The following is a 27,651-nucleotide window of genomic DNA, read 5'->3' as shown; positions in this document are numbered from 1 at the left end:
TTAGGTGGCTGTTTGTGTGAATGTCCATAACATTTGCACCATAGATTTTCTCGATATTCTCCTCCCAAATCCCTAGTATAATCTCTAGTTAATATCGGAGTGATCTTATGTGAGAATGCAGCAGGAGAAACTCCACAGGATCCAGTGAATGAATGTGTGATTGCTGGGATCCAGACCCACCTTCCTTTGTGAATGCATCTCACCCAGACAATGTCCTGCTGTGTTTGTTATATGTGAACGCCACCCTTTGGAGAATTTACAGACCCACCTGACGTTTATTTGACTATTTACACCTGTGTTCTTCCTTTTGTGTCTTGTCCAAAAGTCTACCAGGAAAAAAGACCCATTGTTTTAGAGCATTGTTTCGGTCCATTCTACTGAACTGTTTCACTTGCTTTTCAATATTTTTATCTGTCTCGAATCAAACCAAAGTCACACCCATAGCCAATAGTGCTGCTTCCTACATTCAAACATACAGAACAGAACAGAACAATAAGGCCGTAACACACATTACACCTACAATAGAACAGGACATCACACGCACTCTCAACCGGCATTTGAACCGGTTGAGACTGGGCCCTGGGGTGCAGACAGGCTCACTTTGGATAAAGTTTGATCCCAGAAGCCTTGGACACCATCAGGGCCCCTCCAGTCTTACCATGTTCCATGTAAGCACAGAGTTGGGAAGGCTTCCAACTTCCAGGAAGTCGGCTGCATGAAGCTAGTCCAATATCTTGTGCCCATTTGAGGCGACAGATTGACACTCAGTCCAAACTTGACCTTATCTTGGAGTTTGCAATGTATATATCATGAAACTCAAGGAGGGTCAGAACAAAAGATGGCAAAGGGTTTCATGCAATTTGGCTCACATGTACATGCCCTTTGGTTCCTTTTTAGTGTCGGTTTTAGCGTTCCACACATGTACTTGATCCCACACTCTTTTCCATTTTGGTCGATTGTCCTCCCTGGATTTTGTGCAGCTCTGTGTACCATCTGGAAAGTCACACATTTTAAGGAGTTCAGTCCTATGCAGTTTTATGATCATCTTTGCCATCTGTGTCGCTATAGTAATTTTATGTTTCCTTTGACATTTAGGAAGCCAGAGCCATGGGTTTCTCCTTCAGCCTTCGATGAACTGAGTTAAGGTGGATCCACACAACTCAGCCAAACAGTCCCTGCCTGCCGTGGGGACGTCCTTCTCCCCATCACACACTCGAGCAATGGCAGGCTTCAAGCGGGGTTATGATGGCAAGATTGCAGGCCTGTATGACCTGGACAAAACGCTGGGCCGTGGCCATTTTGCTGTGGTGAAGCTGGCACGCCACGTCTTCACTGGGGAGAAAGTGGCAGTGAAAGTGATTGACAAGACCAAGTTGGACACTGTGGCCACAGGTCACCTCTTTCAGGAAGTCCGCTGCATGAAGCTGGTACAACATCCCAACATTGTGCGCCTGTATGAGGTGATAGACACCCAGACCAAACTGTACCTCATCTTGGAGCTAGGTGATGGTGGAGATATGTTTGACTACATCATGAAGCACGAAGAGGGTCTGAACGAAGAGCTTGCAAAGAAATATTTCGCACAGATTGTCCATGCTATCGCCTACTGCCATCGGTTGCACGTGGTGCACAGGGACCTCAAGCCAGAGAATGTGGTGTTCTTCGAGAAACAAGGGCTGGTTAAACTCACCGACTTTGGATTCAGTAACAAGTTTCAGCCTGGGAAGAAGCTGACAACAAGCTGTGGATCTCTGGCATACTCTGCACCTGAAATACTGCTGGGGGATGAGTATGATGCTCCAGCCGTAGGTATGGAAATCACACAGGCTGATGAATGATGCTAAAGGGATGAAATGAGTCATGTTGTGAATTAGAATGTGGCAGAGAGTTGCAGCGCGGCACCACAAGACAGGATGTGAGCAAGATGTTTGATTTAGACGATTTAGGAAACTATATTGCTCGCACACACAGGCACTGGAGGCAGTTTATCTTGTGTTGTGCATTGATTGTTTTCAATTGGACAAACCAGGCTTGTTTTCTGTTTCAAAACAGTTGATTTTTTTTTTAATTATTCTCAAAGTTTCTCTGAGATATACTACCTGAATCCTGACACAGAGAGGCTGACAACACCTTAGCACAGCATGAAAATGTATTTATTTTTTCCAAATGGCAACATGTGTTGCAGCTACACTGCAGAGTGATATAATATTCCACTATCATTCAGCCCTAGTTGGCAGTGTAGCTCCTGGTCATCACCATCTGCTTCACATGTTTTGTTTCTCGTTTACACATCCTCGTCATGGCTCGTGTTCACTTTAATCCAGAACAACCGTCGGTTGTTGTTCATGTGCCAGAACCTTAAGCAACACTAAATATTCACAGTCGCTCTCATTCTAAATGTCAAGCTGTGTGTCCAAGCGGTGTGCTCATATAATAGTAGTTGACACTGATCTTTTTGCTGGCTGCAGCAGACCATGTGCCACAAGGTCAGCTCTACTAGCACTGATGTCCATGGGTGTCCCGTTGCACTAAATTAACTGGCTCATTGATTTTCTTAGAGGGCTGACAGAGTGCAGACAGATTGATTGTGTGTCTTTCCATGGCATGATATTGTATCTGTCACATCAGGAAGTGATGGCAGAAACATGGCCCTGGGACCGGTTTTTGAATAGCATTATAAGATGTGACCAGTTCAGCTTGTTTCTCAGTGGCGTGTTGTTTCAGTTGGTGCCGATTGCGAGTGAGTGTGGTAATTTGTGCACATATAAAAGGCATTCAGAGGCAACAACAACTAGGTATTATTTGGTTCTTCATTTTTGTTTCACTTCTCATAAAGTGGAAGCAGTGAGGATACTGTGGTTACTTTCTCACTGATGTTTACACACAAACTGACTCATTCCAGCAACTTTGATGTGGTATTCTTGACCCTGAGAGCGAAGGAAGGGAAGTGTTGTATTGTTGTGTGTTGTCCACTACATCAAACACCAACTATGTATAGCTTGAAACTACCTTTTCCTGCAGTTTTTTTTTTTTTAACATCAAACAACCTAGATACTCAGTTGTTCTCATGCTTGCCACCAACTAACAACTAGGATATCCACCTTTTCTGTTTAATTGAATACTAAAAATGTGCTTGACGTCAGATTTCGCTAGTCAATCTCATCACTATCTGTGAGCCATTAGGGATGAATATTAGAGGCTTGTGTAAAATATTTAAGGTATGTCGAGAAAATCTATAGTGTATTTCACCATAATGTGGAATGTAATTGTTTTTTAAAAAGGATTTGACAAAATTGGTATTGGAAAAAGGAATCTGTAAGAAGGTTCCAGTCATTGATCCCCTATGGGAAAAAAACATAAATCAATACCCAGCCTTACTCATAACCAGTCATTTAGAAAACATAAGGTTCCAACTGTGTAACAGATATTCTAGTTCCATAAAGAAGAAATAATCATGACAATCAATGACAGGACTAAAGTGCTGCTGCTACTTTGTATTTCAGTTTTTCACAAACAAAATTACACTCAATAGTATTTATTTTTTATCCTAAAATAAGTCCGTACAGTTGGCATGACAACCTCCGTGTGGCAGTCGCACCGAATGCAGCACTCATTCATGTTCTGGTCTCACGAAGGTGTTGCTGCATTGCTAATCCTAATTATGTTTGCTAGTGATTATTAGTGTCTCGGTTAAGTCTACCTAAACGTTTTAGTGTACACATCACAATGTGCCAAGTCACTTGACACTGCCCATCCCTAGTCTGAGCACACGGTATTTGTGGGTGACAGAATAAATACATATTTATTTGAAATTGGATAGTATATCAAACTTGCGGTGTGAAGTTTCGCACACTATTTGAAGTAGAGCCCATTAGGATCAAGCAGAGGGTGCTCATATGTTTTTCTAACTGCACAAGAGGGACCTGTATAAACTGAGTGGCAATGGCAAAGGCAGCTGCAGCAGCGACAGCCCCTTGGAGATGCAAGACTACATGATGGAGACTCCTGTTTCTGCAGGAGCAGGGACATGCGTCTCATTCTAGTGGAAGAGGCCGTACCAGTTTGTTTGTGTTTATTACATGATTTGACACCGTGACTAGCACTGACCCAAGTTTAAATGAAATGGCTGTTGTTGCCAGGTAATAGCAGCAAGTCCATATTATATTGCATTACATATGTTCCTCTTGCATAAATATGCATACAACTCTTTCTTTCTCTTGCCACAAACACGGCTGATCATTCTTCTCTGAACATTCTCATGCGATTTATAGACTTACTGGGTAAAGTAGCGGAAGTGAACAGGATGCTATTACTGTTGTGGCATCTCCCTGCAGTGTGAATGTCGTCTCCCTCTCAGGATGTACAGTTTTCTACTCGCTAACGTGTCTTTGCGTCAAGCGTGGTGTAGTGTTACTTATTTCTGTCACTTGTGTCGAAGACGTCAGGAAGAACCTGTGTCATTTTTCACATTTATTCAGTCATAACAACATTGGAAATATACTGACAGTGAAATACATAAGCCTCAGGTTAACTGAGCGTACAGAGGTACATGTTCTCCCTTTTTAATTCTCTGTTTTGCACAATCAATTAACTCTCTTGCTAGGTTATGTTAGGAGGTTACAGTGAAGGAGGTGATGTTGAAAAACCACAGTCCTAGTCTGTGCAAAGAAAAAAAAAAGAACCCTTGTGTTAGAGAGTTGTTTGTGTACTCGGCAGCCTTTAGCTGATGGAAAACACTTATCTTATTAAAGCCCTTATGTATACAAAATCTATAAACCTATTAACTGATCTGTGCCTGTACCCCACAGAGCTGTTCAGGAGATTTTGGTGTCTGCTCCATGAGGGTTATCAGAAGTTTGAAAGCAGCTAGAGGGGCTCATAACGACAGTCCTGGTTATATATTTTTGCTGCTACTACATGGGCAGAACAGTTGATTCAGGCTGTTATTCGCACTTTGCCAGGGGATGACGAGAGGGAGGCAGGATGCTGCAATTACACAGTCCTGTGTTGACACACACTGGCTGGCTCTGATGAGAACTCATTCTTTTGGTTCACACCACTGGGCCCAGAATCAACCTCCTAATTATCTGTGCTGTTTACTCCCCAAACATAATATTAGTAAAACTGAGCTACCACGGGGTGGAAATGCATATTTAATGTAGGGATGTTCCAAATAATTGATTAATTTCCTTAAATTAGAATTTATCGAGTAGTTTGGAAGTGAGAAAACATTGTAATTAGGATCAGGTTAATGATGTCATATTGGTTTGCTGAGTGTGGCTAACAGCAGTGACTGTCTCTGCAAGTTACAATACAATGTCAATGCCCACATGGCTGTATTTAATATGGATATTATTTTTTTATTGAATTGAATTTGATTTTGCTTCCACAATCTTAATTCTTTTTGATTCTCAACTCAGATCTCGAAGAATTTATTGATTACTTTCTGGAGTAATTGTTTGGTCGATAAAATGTTGATCAGCGTTTCTCAAACCTGGAAATGATGATGTTCTCTAATGTCCACAAGCCAAAATGATTCAGTTTGATTTCTTTGTTCTAATAGAGGAGACAAACCAGAAAATATCCACATGATTGAGTAATTGTTTCAGCTCTACATCCCACATTGTTCAGCATGAAAACAGTAGCTTCTCTTCTGTCCCTTCATGGCTTTGACTCTCTGTGTAACCAATGTCATCTGGATAGTTCAACTTAGCCGGTGTTGGCAGATAAAGCGAACTTAAATAGATTGAGAAGCATCCATTGCTATATTTGAATAACTTTTAAGGATGAGTGTGTCACATAATACTCGTTTGACTGTGATTTTGGGAAAAAGTGATGACCTTAGTTCTAGGAATATGTCATTAACTTCCTATGAGTTGTAAATTCTTCACCTTTAAGCAGATGGTACAAGATATCATTACCTTGGAGCCTGACAAAGTCTATCATCTTCTGGCAGCTGTATGAGTCTCATCCTGGGTTGTGGTGAGCAGCTGCTTTGTCACATCACTGGACACATTTCTGCCACTACTTGTGTTGTTATCAGGGGTAGGAAGCCTTCAGTGACATTTGTGTTGATCTTAAAAAAACAGCATAACCCCTTGTATCAGGGAAAAAACCCTCAGAAGTTGTGGCCTATATAGCTTGGTAAAATCTGAAGGAAATGTATGCACCTGTGTGTGTATCCCATATTAGATTTGTGACTTGACACTCTGGGGAAGCCACCTTTCAGGGAAGCTGGATATCCAAAGAGGAAAGAAGGCTTTGGCGTAGTGTTGTATGTGAATGAGGATGGAAATGTCAAGAACAAACAGTTTGCATCTTGTTCTGTTTCCATATATATATATAGTATTATTATTATTAATGACCTTACGAGTTGGCAGGTATGTTCTACTTCTACATATATTCAGGGACAGCATGGAGCATCAGGAGCTTGCATGTTTTGAATTGCTACATCTCGAATGTATGTCTTGTGAATCAGTGTTTCTGTGTCCTGCATAGCCAAGTTACAGTTATGTCCATATTCGTAATGATGCTACATTTTTATGCTGGGTTCTTCTGCATTCATTCCAAAGCATATGAATGATGTAGTAAAAATGTGGACAAATTAATTGTGTTTGTATACAGTTTATGTGTCTGCGTCTGGTGGTTGGCTGTGTTCTTCTGCAGGAACTTTCCCTCAGCAGCTTTTTCCTTCATAAAGGATGCCTGAGAAAGCCATGCCAGCTGCGGCTTGCTGTCCTTCCTGCGCTTTGCCTTGTGGCTATTGTCCTTGTTGCAGTGCTGCCAAGCTTTTCGCTGTTTCCTGTGGCTCGCTTTCATTCTACTGCTCATGTAGCCACGCTTACTCAAAATTCAGGTGCTGTTGCGCTGCTGCATGACACTGACGAGACAAGTCCTGGTAGATCAATAAAAACCTCATGGCAGAGGTTTTTTTTAAATGTATTATTGTTTTCCTTGCCTGCATTCTGTTGTAATTTTCAGCAACACGAGGAGCAGATGAGTGAATAAGAGGGGGCAAGTTACTTGCACTTACATCATTGCAGTTGCCGTGATAACACTCTAAGCCCTCAAACAGCCATAGCATTCATAGACTGCACTTCAAAAACTTAAACACATCGATGTGGCGTAGGCTTTTATTTTAAGGGAAGTATTGGCATTTCTTTTGCAGTAGAGAATGTTTGCAGTTCTGGTGTAAATTGATGAATGTAGGTTGCATCTGCACACACCACTTTGTATCGGAACTCGTTGACTGGTCAGAGATGACCCCAACGGTGAAATTTTTAGGGTACCACAGTTAATGGTCCATGTGGAGCTAAACCGACTCCACCCACAACAGTGAGCTGATTGGGCGACAGGTAAAATCTGAGCTGCTGGATGACCTCCTTTGTTGTCCACTGTGTTGTTGTTGTTGCATTCAAATGTCATTGTTGGTTGCACCAGTACAAAGTAACACTATGTATCTTGACGTGGCCATCGGGCACAGCAGACACCACGCTTACAAAGTAAAGGTACTGTTCTTAGTCAAAATGCTAGCCTGATCCAGGGCTTTACCTTTCCAAACTGTACTGTACCATGAGGGAAACACAGCATATGTCCCTGTAATGCTTCTTTTCCACTGATCACAAAAACCCATGAACATTCAATTACATCTGGCTGTTGTCTGCTATTTGGAAAAGGTTATAATCAGCATTCATTTAGGTCAAATGAGTCAGTAGTTTTTGATGGTCTAAGACTAGCAGTGATGGAAACCGGACATATGGGTGTACATTCTGATTTCTTCTGTATTTGGCCGTTGCTGCAGCTCCTCATGGTGCTTTCTCCTGTTGTGTGTCGTGTTTCCATCTTCCATCTTCCATCATGTTGGGTTGCGGTTTGTTCATGATGTTGTGCGTGCTTCACCAGAGGGGAAAAAAAATGGGACTCGTCTTCTGGCAATGGGAATAGAGGCAACTGCCTTCTTTTAGTGGGTTGCACCACTTTTTTACCCTCTAATTTCTGTGTAGAAGAGGTACGAGTAAGCCAAGTTACTGAAGTACACTATATACTCTCACATACAACAGCAACACTTTGTATGGTCTAAAAATGCACACATTTCTAAACTGAATCTGTATACCTCATAACTGCATGGAAACATTACAATATGGGCGGGTTATGAGCTGGATGCAGAGGTGTGTTTAATGTCACACAATGTGTTGCCAAGGTTTTTATCAGTATCTCTTTTCCTTGTCAACGTGGGTTGACCATCATACTCTTACATGTCATATACTCATAGTTTCCACTCCCTTTTAATTCTTGAACAGCAGTCCAGGTTGAGCTGGCAGATGTCTAGACTGCTCTAGATGTGACACATCTACTATTAATACACATACTGAGCTGCTGAGTGGGACAGCTACTCTCTTTTTGACCTATCCAATAGTTCACATCCAGATAAAGCAGCCAGCACTGCACTGCATCTGAATCAGCCAGATGTCAGCTTTTTTGCCATTACCATCTCTTTCCATTACCACTTGAATTGCACATGATAATTTATTTGGACGATGTTATCATCAGAGATGTGCCCTTGTATCATTTTTGTATTTCTTGGCTGGGCGGTATGACCAAAAATATATATCACAGTATTTTTCACAATTCGAACGGTTTCACGGTATATGACGATATTTTTTTTTTTCATGCATAATCAGGTGTTCACAGTATTTTCTACTGGTTGAGAACAGAATTACTGCAGTAGATTAACTTAGGATGGTCTATTTTACTGACATAAATACTGTAGAATAACTCCACACTAGTACAGGTTCACATGGCCTCAGAAAATGATGCTGTTTACAAAGAAGAGCTACTCATGATTCTAATCAAGTGAGGAATCGGAATGCAAAGACAATTTACAGAACTTTGACTGTGCAAATCAACATCTTTTATAAAAAATCCCTGTGTTACCTGCTGATGTGGAGGGTGCTGACTTAACTTCATGCATTCTCGATATTCCAAGACATGCTTACTTGGTCTGTCAAAATTGCTCAAAAATGATATTCGAATATTCCCTATAAAAAAACACAGACATTTAAAGCGGAACTAGACCGGAAGTTCCTATTATCGCTGTTTTTTTTAGTGTGTATCTGCGTCATTACCTTGTTTATGAAGCCTGACGGTTCGAAACAAACAGTTCAGCCATTGCTGAGAACGTTGTGTTTTATTGTAATCTCGGGGCTCAACGAGATCACTGAAAATCCCGTTAACGTTACGTAAGCAGCGGTTCTCCTGAACAACCGATCGTCCTGCTCCGGGCGGTAGTCCAGGCACATCCGGTTGCGTACATTGAACCGCAGAAGAAGAATAACGTCCGTTGTGGAGGTGTTTCACGAGCAACAGTGTCTTCTGACTCTGGGTCTGACTCCGGTTTAAAGTCATAAAAGGGACTGCGGCGGAGAGTCGTGACGAAGCTATTTTTAAACATAGTTAAAACAATGTTTTGATAATGAGGAGCAATGCATCCACCGCTCCAGAGAGGGAGCTGCGCTTCTGAGAGCTGACGTGATAGATTACGTCACTTCCAGATACCTGGCCAATCACAACACAGGTGGGAAGGCTCTACGCTGGCTGGCCAATCACAACACACTCTGTCTTCTCGGGCGAGATTTACGGCTAAAAATAGCGCGACTGACAAGCGCTTCGAAAAGGACAGATTTCAATCGGCTCGTTTACATCAACTAGGAGGATTTTTACCATAAAAACAACTTAATATATGTAAGTAGACCTCCATAACTCACATATATGTGCAACAGGACCACTCTATGTGACCTTTAAATATATTCTCATAGTATTTGCATCGCACATCTGGGGTGCGTTGCATCCGCTGCATCTGGAGGCTTTCAATCAGCCAGACTGTCAGGTGATGACAGCATGACGTCAATAACAGGACGAACTAATACAACGACACATAACTACCTGTAGATGTCGTTTATTTAAGTTTAAACATATTTCACAACATATTACCTACACAAAAATAAGTAAATGAACTAATGACCAAGAGCGCACTCGCTCGCTCTTTCTCTCTCTCTCCCGCCCCCGTGCCAAAAATGCCTCTCTCTCTCTGCTCACACTGGTTTAAATGACAAACAAACAAATGCTGAGTGCTGATCAAGAGTTTTGTGCAAGTGATTTAAGATCCTGACTCTTGTCCCAAATATGAAGGGCTTCATTCAGTGATTGAAACAAATCTATAAACATTAATGAAACGTTTACACACAGAGCAAAGCAGACAACAGCGCCGTGGATGTTGTGTAATTTAATATACCGGTATGGCGGTATATTAAAAATTCATATCGTGCCGGGAAAAAAAACGGTATTCGGTATGAACTGGTATACCGCCCAGCCCTAGATTGATCTGTCACTTCTTTTGTAAAGCTGTTAAATTTCACCATTTCTCTGTACTACAAAGAGGAGAAGAGCATGTTGAGTAGATCACAGTTGTGCTGTATACCCAGGGAAATTGGGATGAAGAGGAACAGTTCAGGACGAGCGAAACATGGAGGCGTGACGAGTGGTGATGAAAAGTTGAGTGCGGTAGAAGTGATGCGATACCGATATTGACTTGGGACAATTTCGATGGGTTGAAGAAGGGGAAGTAGAGAGCTGGTGAATGATGATGGTGCAGGTGTCGGGACAATAGGTGGGGAAGAATAACTGATGAAAGCATGTGCAATGAGCTGTATTATTATAGAGAAAGACAAAGGTACAAAGGCATCTATCAAAGGATAGAATAAGTAGGGTTGAGTATAGGAGGGGGAAGCATAGAAAATCATGATAGTTTTTGGACTGTCTGGGTGATTTTCTTCCTCTTGAATCCAGGTGCACTGATGAGGCCAAGATGGTAATACAAGAAGAATTATTTGAATCATTTAATGTGGTATTAGTATTATGTATCACTTCCTTTTTGAAAAGTAGTTAATGGTTTCAATGTTGTATGTCTGTCTGTCAGCGGTATTAGGCTGAAATTTCCATATTGATTTTTCTCTTACATAGAGGCTGGTTGAAGAGTGGAATATGGAGCTGAATATGGAACGAACTTTCCGATTTAGGGGTTCATATGATTTTTTTTTTGTACTTTTAAATTGCAAGTTATTATATTTAAATGTGAGGGTTGCTTAACAAGCCCGACCAAGACTGTGTGAGACTAACATGGTCTACAAATATTACTGTGAAGGGCTGCCATGTTATTTTGTGCCAGTGTCTGTTTTGTTTTTTTATTTTCCTAGAGGGCCTGACAGAGGCATTTCATTCTCTAGTTTGAGATGAGGAGCCAGTGTTGCTATGGTAACATGCTCTGAATGTGAGTAAGCTAGGTGTGAGGTAGCACTCCTGTGGTCCCTGGGGCTATGTACCTCTACTTTCCCACCCTTTACATCAGTGGTTTTAGTCAAACATTGGCAGAATACGACAGATTAATACAAGAGACACTGACAAGGTGTTAAATTACCATTAGACAGCTTATTACAACTGGAACTGAAGTTTGTGAACTGTTCACTCCGCCTTCACCAAAGTCATATAGATTCACAAAATACCACAGTCAAACTTTTTTTTCCCTCAATATATTATTGTCTTTATTCTCAAGACTTAAGCAGGTGTCGAGTTTATTAAGTAGAAAAAAAGCAGCCAGGTTTTCAGTCACAGTGTGTCTCAAGGTTGCATGTCCTTGTCTCGATATACAAGAGTAAACAGATTTATTGATTTTAAGTTTGTCTGTCTGACAGCGATGTTCATTTCCAGCATGTCAAGCTCCATTCGGAGTCTTCCTCATGCATGAACTTAAAAATATTCAGTTTTTTAAGCTGACAGTGCATACAGTCTCTCCCTGTTGGCCCAACAAATGGACAGCCCTGGGTTTCGCCATGTTTTTGTCACCGTTGTCTTATTCTCATGTGTGCAAGCTTGCCCTATTATTTATGCTTGAGCCCAGGACAGCTCGAGTCCGACTCTTGTCTGACTGAACATAAACATGCAGTAATTCAACTCAACCTCTGTCAGTTTGGTAAGATTTAGTTGGACTATTATAGTAATTTGTTTTTCCCGATGTCACATAAATGTACTCACTATTGTTAGTTTACACATTATAACAGTCATGCACAGATAATGCCTTGTAAATAGTTAAAGGATGTCATTGTTTTTGAAATTCAAATCAGGAGAGAAGACCCCCAGCCATCATGCTAATATAAGACAACATGCAGCAGGCGATGCCTGGGACAGAGCTGCATTTTATTCTGGCTCTGTAGCTCTCATCCATATTCAGCAGTATACATCTTGTTCTCCTTGCCTGATTGTCAACTCAACATGCAAACGGATATTCTGTACATGCATACGTATTTTCTATTCTGTCATTTATGCCAAAAAAAAACCACATCCTCCTTTTCAAGTCAGTGATCTGGGGATGTTCTGTCGGCTTCAATGCGTTCTGGCTACTCCTGGGTCTTTTAAAAATAATAACATCTGTTGTTCTTGCTCTCACTGAGAGGAATTGCCACAGTGGTACAATTAACATTTGGAATGGCATAGCACACATTTAGATTTAATTCAGTACCTGTATTTAATGGTACTTTAAGCTGCTAGATTAGTCGTAGTAGACGTACTGTATGTTGCTGGTATTGTCAAATATTACTCCTAAAACTTCTGGCTTGAATGTGAAATCATTTAATTTGCTATCTACTTTATTATTTCTGCCACTGTAGTTCTTAGCTTGGAGACACATAGGCCACATTTGTGAAGAACTTTCTCCTTTAGCTCAAGTGTTGTAATGGTCTTAAGCGGCACTGATTCGTCCATTGCTGTTCACTGCAACATGTTGGATTGCTTCAAGTTCCTCCTTTGGGGGGTTTGTTACCATTTAGATCTGTATGTTTTTTAAACACAGACATTTTATTTGGGTTGTACTCCTCTGTAACTTGCAAATTAGCCTTTAACTCTTGAATCTTGTGTGTTTTTGCTGTATCACCTGCACTGCCCTATCCTCTCAGTACACCTGCTAGTGACAGCATTATTGATGTCTATGTGATGAAAGTGTGTTTGTTTGTTTGTGTGTGTTTTAAGAGTCTTAAGGTCTGGAGAGAAGTTCTGAGTGCTCTCCTGGTTGACATGTCTGTACATGTTTGCGTGACAGCTCAATTGCCGTCGCATGCTCTCTGGTGTGTGCCATTTCAGAATCGGAATCAACATAAATGCCAAGTCATGAAATAATGTAGTTAAAAGACAAGGTTTAAAGCCCAATTTATACTCCTGCGCAAAGTGCTCTGCGTAGGTTACGCAGAGACTCTGCGTCGATGTAGAGCCTGTCGTAGAGCCCCTGCGTCGTCTCCGACTGCACGAAATATTTTTTAAGTGTCCGTCACTCCGTCAAGGGACAACGGAGACGGCAAGAGCTGCGATTGGTCCTCAGGACAGGCCCAGCGGAGCTGCTCTGTGCCGGCTCACAGTGCGCACCGAGCCTCCACAGAGAGCGGAGCTGATCCCCGCCGAGAACGTCGCTGCCAAACTATAAATACGTCATATCTTAATACACACAGCACATGTTTAGATTCTAAATGGCAAATTTCTCGCCTCAAATTATCTTAAAACTGCGTTCCGTCACACAGAAAAGTGAGAAACGGCCACACAACAACAGTCTTTTCTCTCTCTTTCTTTCTCGGACACCATTGCTCACTGTAGCCTGAAGCACAACAACCTTGCGCTGCGACCCCTACTGATCGGGCAGGAAAATGCAGCGTGTATCCGTCACCACAACGCAGAAGTATGAAGGCTCGAGTTGTCTCCGTGGTGACGCAGTCGGATAACGCATACGCAGTCGGAGAAGTATAATGTGGCCTTAAGGATGATCTGATCACATATTTTCTTAATACAGCAGCCTCTTTTTTTATGAGCAATATATAGTATACCCCATTGATAAATACCTTTCTTGTTTGTTTTGAAGTGTTTCTTTAACTATATATATCGTAAAAACAATCATCTTTGCTGTTGCTAATTGGCTTCCATCTTCACTCTCGGAGGACAGACTCTGACCTCTGTTCCGTGCTCTCTAACAGGTGTTCACTGACCACTCGGTTATTGGACATAATGTTAAAGACACACACAGGTGCTGTGACGTGGACTTAGCCAAGTTGTTTTCCATTTATTTTGTATTTCTTGAATTGGTGCTGTTGAACAGCATGCACCAGCCTCACATCGTAGATGCTGCTACGTACATGAGGCAGTTTCTTACGACTTGCGGTTTACATTCTGGAAGAAAATTTCATCTACCAACACTCAACAGATTTGCAACAATTCTCATGCAGATCCTACAAATGCTATTCACCTCAATCAGCTGAACGTATGTGAGAAGACTTCCCGTATGAACACTCCAGTTAAATATACCCTACTTAGCCTGAGGCACAGTCCTGCAGAACTGGCACAGACCCAGCAAAGTGTGGTCTTAAATTGGAACCTGTCCTTTTTGGAAAGCGTCCCTATTAAGAGATGCTAAAACCGCTTGATAATCAGTCTAAAATCATTTTTTTTAATCCGTCCGCACATTTATTTCCCCCCTCTCTCGTGCTAACCTAGTAAGTAATGAGGGCATCTGAGCATTTGGGTGTAATTAGAAAGTTGCTTAAAAATCCTCATCGTGGTAATTACTCGAGAGCTGCCAGAATCCGACTGGAGCTGCTGTGATGTCTTTTCACCCCAGAAAAAAAAGTTGGCTGCTGTGGCACAGCTGCTGCTCGTAAAAACGAGAGAGAGTGAGTGAGACAGTGAGAGAGAGCCAAGGACACACTGCATAGTACCAGAATAACAGGAAGCTGTTTACTGTCCTAGCTTCATGGCTGTTCATCACCCTCCTGCTGTTAGTTGTGTTACTTGGCTGTATGCATGTGCATGCATGCATATGTCCTTACAAGCCAGTTAGAGCATCACAGTTTTCAAATGGCTACTGGATGATGCTAAATAGGGATTGGCATTTCAAGCAAAAATGGGATTTGTCAGTCACTACGGATTATCCGATGAATATTCATATCTGATTATACTGTATAGTGTCACAGTGCATATAAATGCTGCATCTGTTGTACATGTCTTATTTCAGTAATTATGTTGCACATTTATATTGCTGTTCTATCATCTCACTCTGCAGCGGATTGCAGCCTGGATAATCCAGATCAGCAGTAATACCTGCATCATTTTCAATAATCATTTTTCTCTGAAATAAACTCTGCCCATCCATGGTGCAACTCCTCCTCCACTGGACAACAAAAGGTTGATGGACACTTTGTTAGTTGTATTAATAACAGGCCTGCAACTAACAATTCTTTTCATAATCGATGAATCTGTATGTTATTTTCTCGATTAATCAAAACTCGTTTGGCCCGTAAAATGTCAGAAAATGTTGATCAAACCTCGAAATGATCAGTTTTAATGATTTATTCGTTATATATGGAGCAAAGAAACCAGAGAATATTCACATTTATGACGCTGAAAAATCAGAAAGCTTGTTTTAATTAATGAGAAAATGCTCAAACCGATTAATTAACCACCAAAATAGCTGATGATTAATTTAGTAATTGAATAATCGTTGCAGCCCTAATTAATATTGAGTTTCCCAAACTCTCGATATGGGTACCCACTAGGGCTGGGCGATATGGAAAAAAATGTTATCACGATATGTTTTTTTATATTGATCGATCTCGATTCTTATCACGATATGTAGTTTTTCAGATGCAGCCAGTGTGAGGGACATCCTGAAGCTTGAAGAAATAAGAGATTCACTGAAACTTTGTAATAAAGTTTAATAATGTAATGTTAACATGAGTCATCTCCCTTTACACAATAATACAAGCTTTTACTTATTGAAACATTGTATATAAACAGCTGTGACGTCTATCACATTAAATAACTAGTGAACATTTCCAGTACAAAAACAGTAAACATGGCCCTGGCACAAATGCTACCTGAAAGTTTAAGGTAGATCTCTAGATATATTTTAAAAGTAGAACGAAATCTGAGCCAAAATTGCACAATATGCAGTAAACCAGTCAGTTATTCTATCATTTACCCAATTATAGTTTGTTTTTTTTAGCTTACAACGGCATTCATCATAAGGCTGTGGCAGTGCCGTCTGAGAAAAGTATTTTCTACCATGGAGCTCGTACCTGGGGTCTTTAGCGAAGCAATAACTAATAGCGTTCGTTATATTTTTGCTCCGTTTTGATAGTTTTTCATACGGGGCAATTGCTGCAAAGCACGACTGGATAGATTATTGTTTCACAGCGCCGCTCCCGCTAGCGATGCTAACGGCAGACATCGTGCTAGCTTGAGCCCGCAAGCTACCAACCGCCGGCATATTTTACAGACCGGGTTCGCCTGCTCATGGTCGCGTTTGCAGTATTCAAACCACGTCCACACAGTTGACGTCGTGTTACCTTTCTTTTCAACAATCTCTTCCCTGTGTTCGCCATTATTTTCGCTGTCTTTGCTCATTTTGTCCTCATTTCTTCAACTTCTTTCCCGTTCTCTCTGTGGTTGGAACTTTAGCGGCACTGCTATGGGAAGTGGGCGTGTCCGACGGCTGCCGACAGACTCTGATACTGTTGTTGTTGCGCTTACCTTTTCATATCGAATAATATGTCCCGAGCTTATTATCGAAATCGATCAAAATTTTATCGCGATCCCGAATCGAGATCGAATTATCGCCCAGCCCTAGTACCCACTTTTTTATAGATGACTATCATTGGCCACATCACTATTAAAATCAAAGATGAATCGTAACAAGAGCAGACATGTGTACCACATCGGTACACATAAATCTGACCCATCTGTGGGTCCTGACCTGGTCTTTTGGAATTTCTGATACAGAGCAAATAGATGTAAATAAAGTGTTCCCTCCTGTCTGGCATGTGTGTACATTTGAAGATTTTCTCTGTATTGATGTGAACATGATTGCTGCTGTGATTGGGCAGGAAAAAAAACCTGAACACATGAATTTATTTATTGCGTTTCTTTGTGTCTCCCTCTTCCTCAGATATCTGGAGTCTGGGCGTGATCCTCTTCATGTTGGTATGCGGCCAGCCGCCCTTCCAGGAAGCCAACGACAGCGAGACCCTCACCATGATCATGGACTGTAAATACACTGTACCGGCTCACGTCTCCGGCGCCTGCAAAGAGTGAGTTATGGAACTTATAAAAGAATGAATTATGACAAGTTCAACAGAAAGATAACATAAAACATAAAGCCCATTTTGATTGTATATATAATATCAGCAGTGTCAGCTGCCTTAGCTGCGCTCAAGTCCTATTTCACAATGCTCACTACTTTATGCCTGTATTTATTGGATGAATCACTGTTTTCTCTCTTACTTTTAAATGAGTAGCAAAGTATTAAAGTAAAAAATTGTTGCATTGTGATGCATCGATAATCGGTTTAGATTAGATTACAATACACAATTACAAAGAATAGAAAGTAAAAAGTCTTTAAATGCCAGGATCCATCTGGATCACTGGGTTTGTTGCAGCCTGTAGCGAAGGTTGTTGTGGTCAGGGAATTGGGGATGACGGAGTCCTCTTTCCTGTCCTGACCTCATGCCGTTCACTGGTGGCAGCAGAACTGCAAGATATTCAAATCAGTTAGTTATGTGCTACATGTAGTTTTATGGGCTACATGTCATGGGGGGACACAGGGTAAGTGGTGAGGGATGAGAAATCGAGGACCGGGTAGAGAAATTGCGGCTCGTGCAAAGTCTGTGTGCTCATTCTATGTAAGTGCATGATGGGAAATTCCCCCAGCAATTCTTTATAAAAAGGACTTAAAAAAAAATGATGTGTTCATCATCATCATTTTGAGATTTATGGAACAAACAACTAATGGATTAATCAAGAAAAAAAGACGGATTAAGACGGATTAATCCACAATGGAGATAATCATTCGTTGCAGCCCTGCTTTTCAGTGTGAAGCCTGGAGTTGCACTCCTCTTCCCTCTCACAAAGTCTGCTTGATTTTTTTTTTTTTACATTTTTCATATCTGATTGCCTGCTGCTGTATGCTGGCCAACTCCACAGGCACCCAAAGTACATTATGCTATTTTTCTGCTCCTGTTGCGATGTGTTGCATGCATGGGATGTTTTTTTTTTGTTTTTTTTTACTTTTAACACAAACCTTAGGCATGTTTGTGTGACTGCAACTGACATGGATTGGTAAAAGTATGGAGTGGGCCTTTTAGATTATGGATCGCATCGTCCCTGCGAAAAACTAGTTACTAACCATTTCAAAATAATCTCTCAAAAATGCTTCTGGCTTTACTTCATGGCAAAGTGGATCTCAGTGGAACACAGCAGCAGCTACTGTGATTTATCTAAGCCCCAGCAGACCAATTTGCTCTGGTATCTGGCACAGAGTGAAAACCCCTTCAAAGAGCAGCACAGTCCAGCTGCACCCATCAACACACGCTCCACGCTCCAGTCAAGTCAGGCTGGTTGGCAGAGACACGAGCAGGTTCTTTAAAAAAATCATAATCTTGATTTTTGTATGGATTATCACTCAAAGGATGTGCTGCTTGAACTTTTGAACCTCACAAGATGATTCATTTATTGCCTCCCAGCAACTGTGGCCAAGCTCAATCAATTAATGATGCTTTAAACTCATATTAATGAGTGAATCATAATGTTTTCTGTGCAATTAATAACATTATTTGTCATTTTTAGACACTTAGTGGTAGGGAATACTGTATAAAACAGTGTATATGCGGTCTAATACCCATTTCATTTTGAAATCCCACCACAGTAATGAGCAATGGCATCCTATTATTTTTAGAAACAGGAAATAAATGCTTATCTCCTGTGAGTCGAGGCAGACATCTGACTAGATTGAAGTGCTAAGCTTTAGCAGCTGGGAGCAATCTGATGGGCTTGTGGATTGAAGAGCTGATTGTTGCACGCTGAGTCTGCAGGCTTATGTTGTTTTTTTTTACTGTGTCAGTCACCGCACCAGTATATCGCGTATTGAGTCATAACGTTCGAAAATTTCCAAACTCTTGGTCGTATGTCTGGCAGCAAACTGTCAGACTCGATTCAGGCACGCTTGGGTGAGGACGAGTTGTTGGACTGGTAGAGCTCACGTTCCCCAGCGTTCAGAGCATTAACCTATTTAGAGGTATTTAGAGAAATTAATCGTCAACTATTTTGATAATCGATTAATCGGTTTGAAGCTTTTTCTATGATTAAAACAAGATTTCTTTGTTCCACATAACAAAGAAATCATTAAAGCTGGATCATTTTGGTTTGTGGACAAAGCAAGACATCCAAGAACATCGTCATTTCCAGGTTTGACTAACAAATCTTTAATTTAAAGAAATTAAAATTGTGTTGTATAGTGTGTAGTATATAGTCCTGCTGTTGCTGCTGCTGCTGCTGCTGCTGCTGCTGCTGCTGCTGTTGCTGCTGCTGCTGCTGCTGCTGCTGCTGCTGCTGCTGCTGCTGCTGCTGCTGCTGCTGCTGCTGCTGCTGCTGCTGCTGCTGCTGCTGCTGGTGGTTGTCATCCTCGGGGGGGCTCAGCAGCTCAGCAGCTCTGACTAATCCCCAGTGTGTCTGACAGATAGCAGAACACTGTTCTGCCCAGCCTGTTGGCCTGTAGCCTCCATCATCGTACAATCTGCTCACACTTTTATCACAAATGCATTTGGCATTTGACAGAGTCTGGAAGATTTAATTCCGTGAAGCCAAATTTAGATGATGTTTGCACAGTTTTTGTCGCAAATTAGTTTGCAGCACATGTGTGAGTCTGCGGGTGGGTCAGATGCTGTAATAAGCCCCATGCGTGAAATAAAGTTGCTTATTTAGATTTTTGTGGGTTTTTGATCAAATCCGTGTCCCTGTAAAAAATCAAACTATGTGATGCGATCTGATCAGTTCTATGTGAAGTACAGATAAAATAGGAAGAATTATACATGAATTCGGTGGCTCACCTGGTGGGTCTGGCACCCAGTGAGGATTGACCTGCCAAAGGGGCTAAACTCTCAGTCCCTTCTGCCTGGCAGACACAGTTCATCATCTCCTGTGGATCTACCTTAAAATATTTTAGGCAAAAGCTTCTTTTTACTTGGCTTCCACTTGTAGAGCATGAGCTTCTGCGGGGGAAGCAGTATTAACATTTAATTAACATAGAGTATTTTCAAATTCTTCCACAGAAAACCACATATTTTAACTTTTTCTTTCCACCAGCAGCAGCAACATTGCCCGGGGCCGGAATCCTTCAGAGTAAAATAATTATTTAGATATAAGTGGTACAGATTTAAGTGTAGTGTGCAGGGCTGCCACATAAGTAGGGAAATATGAAATCAAATAATAAAAAAAAAAATCTAAGAAATGAAGTACCTAGGTTCTTGGCTAAACAAATGACAAGAGTAACATTTCCATGACAAATATGAACACTTACACTTTCAATTCCTGAACATAAAAATGTAAAATCTAGTGCTGAGCAGGTGCTGGGTCATGATGTTTAAGTGCCGCGGCACGAGATTCCAGGCACGTTTACCAGTTAGCTCTGTTAGCTCCTTTAGCGCTGGCTGGAGCGGTCTATTTATCATACGAAAAGAGCTGCGCTACAAATAACCAGCGTACCTGTGTACTGCGTATGTGTGCCTCTGTTTTTAATCTTTAGCGTTACTTTAGAGACTCATTTTAACAATCCGGAGTCACGTAAACATGACGTCACGCACGCCAATTTCCGACCAATCGTCATGGAAGCCTGTCATGCGTTAATGTGCGTTGACGTTGATGCCGCTAACTGTTAACCGAGGCTAACGTGCCCAGCACGAGTAAAAACATGAGACAACACAAAAACTCATTAAGATTTAAATGGAGAAAAAAAGCTAATAATGAAGAAAACATGGTCCTGATGAGTCGGGCAGTGGAGCAGGTGATCTGTCAGGCAGCTCGGGAGCAGCAGCAGCCACGTGCACAGTTTTCTGTCACGCACAGCGGAGCCTTAGTGACAGGTTGACAGACTCGAGAGTGGAGGAGTTCTTATGTGTGTGAGATAGAGAACTCTTATTGCATGCCACTTGCAGGTGCACGCACACTCACACACAGCTGCAGCTGAGTTGACGAGGTGTGGCTGTCAGTGTGGACTGTAAAAACTTTCTAAGTGTTGGAGGAAGCACACGATAGAACAGTGCACGATGACAACAGCGAGCACACGATCTACGGTGCAATAACGAGGCAAAAATACGTATAAGTAATAAGTTCAACCGAGTTCATGTCTGACAATGGCTTTAGAGATTTACAGTAATGTTACTATGAGGATGTATTTGTTTTACAACACTTTCGCAACTTATAATATTAAATACAGGATATAGAAGGATATAAGAGAGTTATAAAAGTATGAAGTTATAGAATAAAGTGTTTATATATAAAGTGTATATTATGCAAAATCAACTTTTTAATAATTTTAATACTTATATTTGGGACTCTGGAGGCCCTACCAGTCACCAAAGTGTCCGTAAAACACGCGAGAGTGCTGTCTTGGGAAACGGCATCTGAAAACCGGAAGTCCACGAAAAGTTCTATTCTTGGCTCCACAGTGTGGCACAGAGTTCTACACAAACTTCCAGCCTCAGAAGATTTAACTGTCCAGTGGATACATGTTATATATGACGGCAATGTGCCTGCTAGAGCCTGCAAATGATCTTTTCGTTTCGTTTTACTTACTTTTTTTTTTTATATATAAAGAGATACTACTAAACCAAGCGTTCTGAACAGGGCTGTTTTGGCAGGATGATTGATGAAATGCGGTGGTGCTTCATCCTTATGGTATTTTGACAATAGCATGTCACAGACATGTTCATTAGGACACCAGGGAACTAGGTTAACTTGGAGAAATAGGATATAATATGGGACCTTTAAAATGCTAAGACATACACCACAGCTAATCACAGAAAAGTAGGACTGTAACGATATGCGTATCGAAATCGAAATCGCGATACTCAGAGCCACGAACCTGTGTCGCGATGTGAGAAGGCAGAATCGCGACACGCCCTTTCTAACTCCCAGTTATTTTTCCAGTCAGCCACATGATATGAGCTGTTAGTGCTACCAAACTTATTTTTAAAAGGGGTGTCAAAATATCGCTTTAATTGTGATTAATTAATCACAGTCATCATTAACGCGTTGTGTTTTTTAATCGCGTTAATCTCTTCTTCACTGATGTCCCCGCTACCGGGGCAGCGACAGATGCAGCGACAAAAGCGTCATAAAACCATATCTAACTTTAACAAACACAGACATGCTGCATACTCACAGAAAGGTCAGAAACTCAGTTAAAAGCTCATATAAACCATTCTTATGTTCACCAAACACAGTTAAAACACCGATGGATCAAACCAGCCGGAGCGGAAAAAACCATTCCAGTGCACACATTGAAAAGCGGCACCGGAGTGTCAGCGTGATTATGTAAACAGCGGAGAATTCATTGATTTTTATCACTCTACAAACAAGATTCACGGATCCAGCCCCAAAATAAGGGCAAAACAACTAGTGACTTTCAAGAAATACAAGCGGAAATGTTGTCTTACCTTTGCTGTTTATCAAAACAAGTTATTTCCACTGGAACAAAACTGCTTCTAATGAAGAACTACACTTCCCAGCATGCTTTGGGGACAAATCCCAGTCTGATTGATCATTACTTTGTATTTTTCAACAGTATTATTTTGTTGCAGAAAAGAGAAAAATCTTTGGTTATTTATTTATGTTCAAATCTGTTCAGTGTTCCAAAATATTGTTATTAAATGTTACATTAAGTTGCTATATAATTAAATGTTGTTTAAATAAAATGTTTTTTAAATTAAAAAAAAATCGTGGAATGTATTTACTCGTGGGTCATAAATCGTGATACGAATCGAATCGTGAGTTTGTGTATCGTTACAGCCCTAACCCTACAGAAAAGGGAATAAGGGTTGTGCGAATGTGAAACTGTGTTATTAATAAGTAGATTGTGTGTGAGAATATATATCTCAATATAAAGGTTTGTGAATAATGAATTAATTTCCCTAAAACAACGTTCTCATACTCTCTCTCTCGTCACTCCAGTCTTATAGACCGTATGCTTCAAAGGGACCCCAAGCGACGAGCGTCTCTGGATGAAATCGAGACGCACACCTGGCTGCAGGGAGTGGACCCGTCCCCGGCCACCAAATACAACACTCCGCTGGTCTCCCACAAGAGCCTGTCCGAGGAGGAACACAACAGCATCATCCAGCGCATGGTGCTAGGAGACATCGCAGACCGAGAAGCCATAGTCGAGTAAGTTGATATCGAACTCACTCTGCACTGCTGCACTTGAACATTCTTACTCTCTTTGAAGATAACATTAATGTCTATTAGTTGATCATGCGTGGGTTGCTTTTACTTACTGCTTTACTTTGTTTTGTCCTTTAAATGTATAATTTCACAAAAAGGATTAAAATGGATCATTAATTATAAAAAATAGTTGACGATTCATTTAGTTATTGATTAATAACAATTAATCAAATAATTGTTGCAGCCCTAAAGCTTTTTAAACAATGCATAAATATTATGTTGCGATATCTAGAGCTGAAATGATTAATCAATTAATCAAAGCTTTTTTCATGATTAAAACAAGATTTCCGATTGTTTTAATGGGAATATTTTCTTTGATTCTTTGCTCCACATAACAAAGAAATCGTTAAAACAGAATCATTTTGGTTTGTGACAAAACAAGACAATCAAGAACATCGTCATTTCCAGGTTTGACTGCTATTTTATTGCTGTAAAATGATGATTCCACATCTTTACTGTAAATAACATTTAGCCACAAAACCGTATCAGAGAAAACAAAACCTGCTACATTCAGTCGCACTATTCCATTCTGTCCTGCCATATAATGAGCCTTCTCACTCCTATTTGAACACAGACCAACACTAAGAGAACACCTGCAGCATGCTCACAGCGTTTTCACTGTCAGTGTTTGACCCTGGCAGCTCTTAAGATGAGCCTGTTGTGCTCTACTGCATGCCGGGAAAAGAGTGAGAGCAGGAGCTGCATGGGGGGGGAATATCAGAGGAAGGGAACCGTGAAACATTTGTTGATTTCAGAGTCAGGATTTCAGGTTAACGCTGGTCTCACCTCGGCCTTGTTTTGCGACTCACTTTCTCTCTCTTACGCGACAGATGTGTGTGAACGTGACAAAAAAGAAACAGTGTACACTTGAGTGGAAACATTAAGAGGGCTGTTCTATCAACACATCCAAGCTATTTGCAGAAAAGGTGTTTTCAGTTTCACATTACGCAAGAAGGAATTAGGTTGTAACTTTTCAAGCCTTGAATTTAATATTTTGTATTTTTGCAACCCCAGTGTCCACACCCCCCAATACATGCAGTGTTTTATGCTCTATTTTAGAGCTGAAACAATTAATACTACTACTAAACTAATCGTCAACCATTATTATAGTCGATTAATCAGTAATGCTCGGCACGTTAACCGGCGTTAATGGTGTCAATGCTAACGTATCCATGAAGACTGACGAAAAAAGACGCGTGTGAAGTTTACGTGACTGAGTCTCGAAAGTAACGCTAAACTTTAAAAACAGAGGCATACATCCGCAGTACACAGGTACGCTGGTTATTTGTAGCACTGCTCTTTTAGTTTAATAAACAGACCGCTCCAGTTCAACTGTAGGGGCGCTAATGTCGCTAAAGGAGCTAACACTGCTAACAGAGCTAACTGGTTAACGGTGCCTGGACTCCATGGCCGCGGCACGTGAACATGACGTTGCACACGTCTTTTTGTGGTCAGTCTTCATGGAAACGCGCCATGCGTTAATGTGCATTTAGGTTGACGCCGTTAATGTGCCCAGCACTAACAAAGAGCTCCTCTCTCTCTCCCTCAGATGAGTTGATATTGTATCATGTAGCTTCCATGTGTGACTGCTGTTGTTTTAGAGCTCTGGAGACCAACAAATACAACCACATCACAGCCACATACTACCTGCTCGCAGAGAGGATCCTGAGGGACAAGCAAGAGAAGGAGGTCCAGCCCCGCTCGTCCAGCCCCAGCAACATCAAGGCACAATTCAGGTAAAGAGCGATGAACTGTGGGGGGGTAAACAAGGTCACATTCAAAGTCAAAACGACGACGCTGCAAAGCGTGACACAATTACCAATTTCATTTCAGAACCCAAAAATAGCGACCATTTCTGTGCGCTGGCTTTGAATGACGATCACTACAGCCTGTCATGTCACGTCCAGCCAGAGTTAAAATTCAAAGATGTAATTTTCCACCATCCTGTCTTGTTTGTGCAGGCAGTCCTGGCCCACCAGAATGGACATGCATCAGGACATAGAGGACAGCTTAGCAGCGTCCTCCATCTCCCACGCCGGAGGCCCACAGTCTCCGGCTCGCAGCGCAGAGAACCTGCTCAACGGACATCGCTCCAAAGGCCTGATGGAGCTGAGCCGACGAGAGGAGTCGGTGACTGACTCTGCAGCTCAGGTACTCATGATTTCAGCTGTCCTCGGAGAGTTTCTGTGGATGAACAGAATTATAACTTTCTCACTTCTTACTTTTTCCAGGGAGCCTGTGCCGCTGCCTCTGCCTTTTGCTCTGGTTCAGGGATCATCAGAGCTCCTGCTCCCTCCACCTCAGCAGCAGCCAAACAGCGAACATGCCTCTTCAGGTCTAGTCACTGCATCTGACCTTTTTTTGAGTCCCTTATACATCAATTATGGACTTAAGATAGGACTGTAGTGCCTTACTTTTAAACCAATGTCTTATAGAGCTGAAACAATACAATTAATCTCAATTAATCAATAACTATTTTGATAATCGAATAATCGGTTTGAAGCTTTTTTCATGATTAAAACAAGATTTCATATTGTTTTAGCTTCTTAAATGTGAATATTCACAAATCATTAAAAACGTAATCATTTTGGTTTGTGGACAAAACAAGACATTCGAGGACATCGTCATTTCCAGGTTTGACAAACACTGATCAACGTTTTGATAATTGACAGATTAATCGATTACGAAAATAATCGTTAGTTGCAGCTCTAGTTCACTGCTGAAGGAGCCTCTCAGCTCCACGTGATTCTGTATTTAATTAGAAATACAGCAAAGCATGTCAGTGTAGCAATGCAAACAGGTTAAAGTATGACTGAAAACACCCACGGAAATTGCCAGAAGTGAATTCTAATGCTCAAAAAATCCATGGGTTCAGTAGTTTGGAGAAAGCAATACTTCTTGTCCCTGCCCAACCCTGCACCGCTGTTGTATACTAATACACAAATGCTCCCTCAGTCATTCTGAATGTTTTTCTTTGACAGAGCCCATTTGCAGATGAACGATAAGCATACAAATAATGTTGTTTGTGTTCATGAAGCCCAAACAGAAATGGAATAACAAGAAAAATCACCTCAAGTCAGGCAGATTATCCTGATTTGTATATACATGCTTCAGTGAAAGTAACCTATTGTATTTTTGTTCAGGTTGGAGGAGGATGAGGAGGAGGAAGACGACCCGTCTCCGCTGCCGACTCAGGTGATCCTGCGTCGTAAGCCGCCCTCCGTTACCAACCGCCTCACCTCCAGGAAAAGCGCCCCGGTGCTAAACCAGATCTTCGAGGAGGAAGGGGAGTCCGACGACGACTTCGACATGGACGAGGGTCTTCCCCCCAAACTCAGCCGCCTCAAGATGAACATAGCCGCCGCCACCAGCCTGAGCTCCGGCGCCGGCTCGTCCCCGGGCTCCACGCAGAAGCGGTACCAGCGGCGCAAGAGCCAGGGGAGGGGTTCGTCGTGTTCCAGCTCGGAAACGAGCGACGACGACTCAGAGAGCCACCGGAGGCGTTTGGATAAAGACTCTGGTTTTAGTTACGGCTGGAACAGAAGGGACAGCAGTGAGGGGCCGCCGGGCAGCTCGGGAGGGAACGGGGGAGGCAGCAGCTCAGGGCAGGGGAAGCCTCCCGGAGAGGGAGGAGGCACATCCGGTCCGGACCGGGGTAGTCCTCCCGAAGGAGGTGGGAATGGAGGTGGGGGAGATTGCGGTGGGGGCGGAGGAGGGGGCAGTAAAGGACAAGACAGCCCCTCCAGCTGTTGTAACAACAGTAGCACGACTAACCCCGCCCTCAGCTCGCTGTCCCGCTCAGCCCGCACGGCGAGCCGCGGCACCGAGCTGGTGGAGAGTCTGAAACTGATGAGTCTGTGCCTCAGCTCGCAGCTGCAGCACCACCGCGCGGCGCGAGGGAGTCGGGGCGGCGGCGGGGGAGGGAAGTTGATCATAGACCCGTGCGGCCTCTCAGGAGGCAGCGTGAAAATCCAGGAGAAATCAGCCTGGAGGATGTGCATCGGCTCCACGGGAAGCCTGGACACCATCACGCTGCCCACCACCGCCACCCTGCCCCGCACCCACCACCATCACCACCATCACCACCACCACCGCAAAACAGCTCCGCACGACGCCCTGAGCCTGAGGGCGGGGCCCGCTGTCAGGGACGCCCGCAGCAACCTGAGCGCTTTGAAAAACGGCGTGCTTCAACTACCTCTGTGCGAGAAGACCATCTCCGTTAACATCCAGCGCGGCACCGGGGACGGCCTGCTCTGTACCGCAGCTCCGGCCAGCTGCTGCCAGGTCGTCTGA

At 42.2% G+C, this 27,651-nt stretch overlaps 1 protein-coding gene across 1 annotated transcript; it reads left to right on the top strand.

Annotated features, from left to right (window-relative positions):
* Positions 1-1,217: 1,217 nt before the first annotated feature.
* On the top strand, positions 1,218-27,651 carry snrka (SNF related kinase a; the record flags this gene model as incomplete). The annotated part of the gene is made up of 7 exons (XM_083891507.1): positions 1,218-1,809; positions 17,033-17,174; positions 23,089-23,301; positions 24,960-25,094; positions 25,320-25,509; positions 25,590-25,693; positions 26,502-27,651. Exons 1-7 carry the CDS (start codon positions 1,221-1,223, stop codon positions 27,649-27,651), a joined length of 2,523 nt encoding a protein of 840 aa, XP_083747633.1. The 5' UTR covers positions 1,218-1,220.

This window comes from Microchirus variegatus (genome assembly GCF_963457635.1).
Source record: "Microchirus variegatus genome assembly, chromosome: 1".
Lineage (NCBI taxonomy): Eukaryota > Metazoa > Chordata > Actinopteri > Pleuronectiformes > Soleidae > Microchirus > Microchirus variegatus.
The sequence above is the reverse complement of the archived record's forward strand: the minus strand, read 5'-3'. Positions and strand labels throughout refer to the sequence as shown.